The 4098-nt window shown below is 44.4% G+C and overlaps 1 protein-coding gene across 1 annotated transcript in view; it reads left to right on the top strand.

Moving 5' to 3' along the window:
- LOC121937117 (HAUS augmin-like complex subunit 8) overlaps window positions 1-777 on the top strand; it is a 149296-nt gene extending 148519 nt beyond the window's left edge. The window contains exons 11-12 of the mRNA XM_042480034.1: window positions 1-162; window positions 503-777. Coding sequence (XP_042335968.1) covers window positions 1-122 — 122 coding nt within the window. The 3' untranslated portion in view covers window positions 123-162; window positions 503-777. The remainder of the gene's footprint in view (window positions 163-502) is intronic.
- The last annotated feature ends 3321 nt before the right edge of the window (window positions 778-4098 follow it).

A 4098-nucleotide genomic window follows, 5' to 3' on the forward strand; every position in this document is an offset into this window, starting at 1 on the left:
GGACTTTTGCAGATGTGCTGGACCTCTCTGCAGATGTGAGCAAGGAGGCCTCGCTGCACCATCAAAAAATGGGGGAGGACTTGGTGGATCCGGAGTCCATGAAGCAGCTGTACTTTAGTTAGGCCCTGCTTGAAAGCGGCTTTTCCTTGGTTGTAGGAGAAGGTAGGAGGAGGATATTAAGGATGACTTAAGAGAAGATTTAAAGTAGATGGGGAAGGAAGATGGGGAAGAGGGAGGTAGGGAAGAAGATAGATTTGTGAAGGCAATAAGTAGAAGGTTTAAGTAGAAGATGAAGGATATATCACATATAAAGGAAAGAAGAATTAGGAAAAATAAAGGTTGGTCCTTTTCTATTGAATGAATTGGTTACTTCCTCACTCCTGAGTATATGTATATAAGAACTTAAGGTATTGTTTGAATATAATGGTGTGTATGTTAATAATTGTATTGAATTGCTTTTTAACAATAAAGTATATTAAATTTTTTAATTCTTTAAAAAAAGAAAGCAGGCTTTGAGTTGATGATTCCCACGAACGAAGGGCTGTCCCTCCTGTTCCTTCGGCCAGCATACAGCATTCAGACAGAAGCTGCCATCGTCCTCTGGGTCAAGTCACAACGTCACATGCCATGGCTGGAAAGACTTCAGAAGAGGGCACTGAAGAACCGGGGGCAGCTTGGCACCAGGCACTGAGAGATGGAGAGACACAAAAGGAGCACATGGCACTTCAGGTTTTCCTGCCATCATTTTTGTATTAAAACACTTTTCTGCATGATCAATTCCAGGTTTCCGCTGCCTTCTTTGGGGAAGAGTCAGGGATGATAACCTGTTCCTTACTCTACAGTGGGGAGGTGGGCATGTAAGAAAAGCAAAAGAGATCTTGTAGCACCTCTTGAGACTAACTGAAAGAAAGAAAGGGTGGCAGCATGAGCTTTCTTAGACGTAACTCTACTACCTCAGATGCATTTGGGCCTCAGTTACTTCCTCAGCCGCATTGCCAAGGCTCATGCTGCCAACCTCTTTCTTTCCCTGAGTCTCAAAGACACTACAAGAGCTCTTTACATACTTATTTTACAGACTGACACAGCCATCTATTTGAATTTGACCAAATGTTCTTTTTAGTCTTGTCAGGGAACCATCGCATATAACTTTAACGTAGAACTTACCTGATTGGCCACAGAGACGGCTTAAAAGAGATCAAGTTTTTGCAGCCTTGATGATAAAAAGCTTATAGTGGTTTGAGTACTGGAATAGGACTCTGGAGACCAGGGTTCGATTCCCAGCTCGGCCATGAAACCCAAAACTGGGTGACGCTGGGAAAGTTACACACTCTCAGCCTCAGGGGAAGGCAAAGGCAAATCCCCTCTGAAGAAACTTATACAGGTTGTAGTCATCGAACTGCAACATTAATTAAAACCCTTTAAAACTTCTACAGTCAATTAGCTCTATAACGTATACAGGCTGCATCAATAGAAGTATAGTGTCTAGATCAAGGGAAGTCATAGTGCCACACAGCCATGAAGGAAGAGGACAGCAGAGCTGGCGGTACACCAAACAAGCCAGAAGTGTGTGCGTGTGTCATTTGCCTTCAAGTCACTCCACTCTGGGCCCCACAACAAACTCCAACTCCCAGAATTCCATAACCTTGAGCTAGAAGGAGTTAAAGCAGTGCCAAACTGGGTTATTTCTCCTGTGTAGATGCAACCTCAGTCAGGCTCAAAATGGAAGCCACTTTGACATTTCTCCTGGACAGAAGGTGGAAATGTAGGACATGCTCTGGAAAAGGAGGATGGTCCGGTCACCCTGTCTGGTCCAAAACCACACGGTAGAAATAATCTGGTTTGAAACTGCTTTTAGCTCCTACCCACCCCGCTCAATGCTGGGGGATTCTGGGAACTGTAGTTCTGTAAGACACAACCTACTCTGTCAGAAAGAGCTCTGGTGCCACGATAAACTACAGTTCCCAGGATGCCCTAGCACTGGGCCAGGGCAGTTAGAGCGGTGTCAAAGCGGATTATTGTTGCAGTGCAGATACACTATATTGCAGACAGCAAAACTTTATTCCAAAAGCCCCAGAGGTGTTAGCAAGAAGGCGATCTGCAGACAGAAGTGCCATCATCATTCACCGCCACTGGCATAACATCAACAGTCCCACCCAAAACAATTTAATTTACTTAATTGGTTTACTAATTAAAACATCCCTTACCAGCCTCATTTCTGACTTACGGCGACCCTATCATGGGGTTTTCTTGGCAAGATTTGTCCAGGGGAGGTTTGCCATTGCCTTCCCCTGAGGCTGAGAGAGTGTGACTTTGCCCAAGGGAACCCAATGGGTTTCCCAGCTAAACAAGGAATCGAACCATGGTCCTCAGAGTCCTAGTCCAACACTCAAACCACTACACCGCACTGGCTCTGATCTAAAACACTATAACACCACTGTAACGCCAGCAAATACACTAGAAACCCACCACTATAACACTGCCAAATACACTGTAATACTACCACTATAATTCCACCAAATACACTGTAACTCCACCACTATAACTCCACTGAAAACACTAACACCATCACTAACTCCACCAAATACACTAGAACTCCACCATTGTAACACCAGCTACACTAGAATTCCGCCACTAACTCCACCGAATACACTATAACTCCACCACTACAATGCCACCAAATACAGTATAACACTACCACTGTAATTCCAGCAAATGCACCATAACTACACCAGATACACTACGGTATATCTCCATCAAATGCATCTGAGGAAGTAGACTGAAGTCTACGAAAGCTCATGCTGCCAAATTCTTTCAGTTAGTCTCAAAGGTGCTACATCAAGATCTCTCTACATACTGATCCTACAGACTAACGCAGCTATATCTTTGAATACTGTAACACCCAGTTTAACATGCTCTTGTATTACAACAGCAATAGGCATCTTATGAAAGAATATAGGCCAGACGTCTGAAGGAGAGTGCTGAGGGCGAACCATTGGCTCCTTGAACAAATTAAGCCTGAACTCTCTTTGGAAGCCAAGAAGACTAAATTGAGGCTGTCCTACTTTGTTTGGACATGTCATGAGAAGGCAGAACTTGCTTGAAAAGACAACAATGCTAGGAAAGGTAGATGGTAGTAGAAAGAGAGGAAGAGGCCGGATGATATATTCAGTGAACCTGAAATTAAAGGACTGGAGGAGAGCAGGGAGGGCAGGAGGTCTTGGAGATGGCTCACCCATAGGGTTGAGCTGGGTTCAACTCACCATGGGTCTGGTTCATTCAAGAGTATTAAACACACCACAAACTCATAATGATAAGTTTATATAAGTATGTCGGCTCTCTGGTTCTTGACCATAAAACCTTGTAGTAGTAGTTGCGTGCCCTCCAGTCGTTCTCTGACTTGGGCAACCCTAGTGGCGATCCTATCATGGATCGCCGTAGGATTGCCACATCATGGGTTTCTGGCAAGATGAGTTCTGAGACGTGTGCCCATGCCATGCATCCCCTGAGGCTGAGAGTGTGTGACATGCCCAAGGTCGCACACCAGCGAGATCCTGCGAGAAAACGGAAGCTAAACGTGAATTTAATTTAAATTCGAATTTAAACAGAATTGCAAGTCTGGGAAGTTTTACCACACCGAATTGCTGTTGAAACCAAACAACACAAAGTTAATCCGCATTTAAAGCGGAGAAACCAGCAGTTTTTTAAATTCGGAACAGACCAATTTAAAAACTGCTGGTTTTCTCCGCTTTAACTGCGATTAACTTGCGTTATTTCACGTGACTGCACATTTCTGGGTTATCTTCACATCATATCACGTTTAACTCCCGTTTTCCCCGCAGTGTGATAAACTCGTAGGTGGTTTAATGGCTGGGCAAGTAATCGAATTCTATGTCTCCAGAGTTTGAGTCCAGCGCTCAAACCACGATGCCACACTGGCTCTCCGCTGCAGAGATAATGCAGCTTGACACCACTTCTAACACCATGGCTCAATGCTATGGTAGTTTGCGATTGTGATTGTAGTTGTGCCGTCACACCAGAGCTCTTTAAAAGAGAAACTACAAACCCCATGGAGCCGTGGCAGTTCAAGTGGTGGCCAAC

Source organism: Sceloporus undulatus, chromosome 7, assembly GCF_019175285.1.
Source record: "Sceloporus undulatus isolate JIND9_A2432 ecotype Alabama chromosome 7, SceUnd_v1.1, whole genome shotgun sequence".
NCBI lineage: Eukaryota > Metazoa > Chordata > Lepidosauria > Squamata > Phrynosomatidae > Sceloporus > Sceloporus undulatus.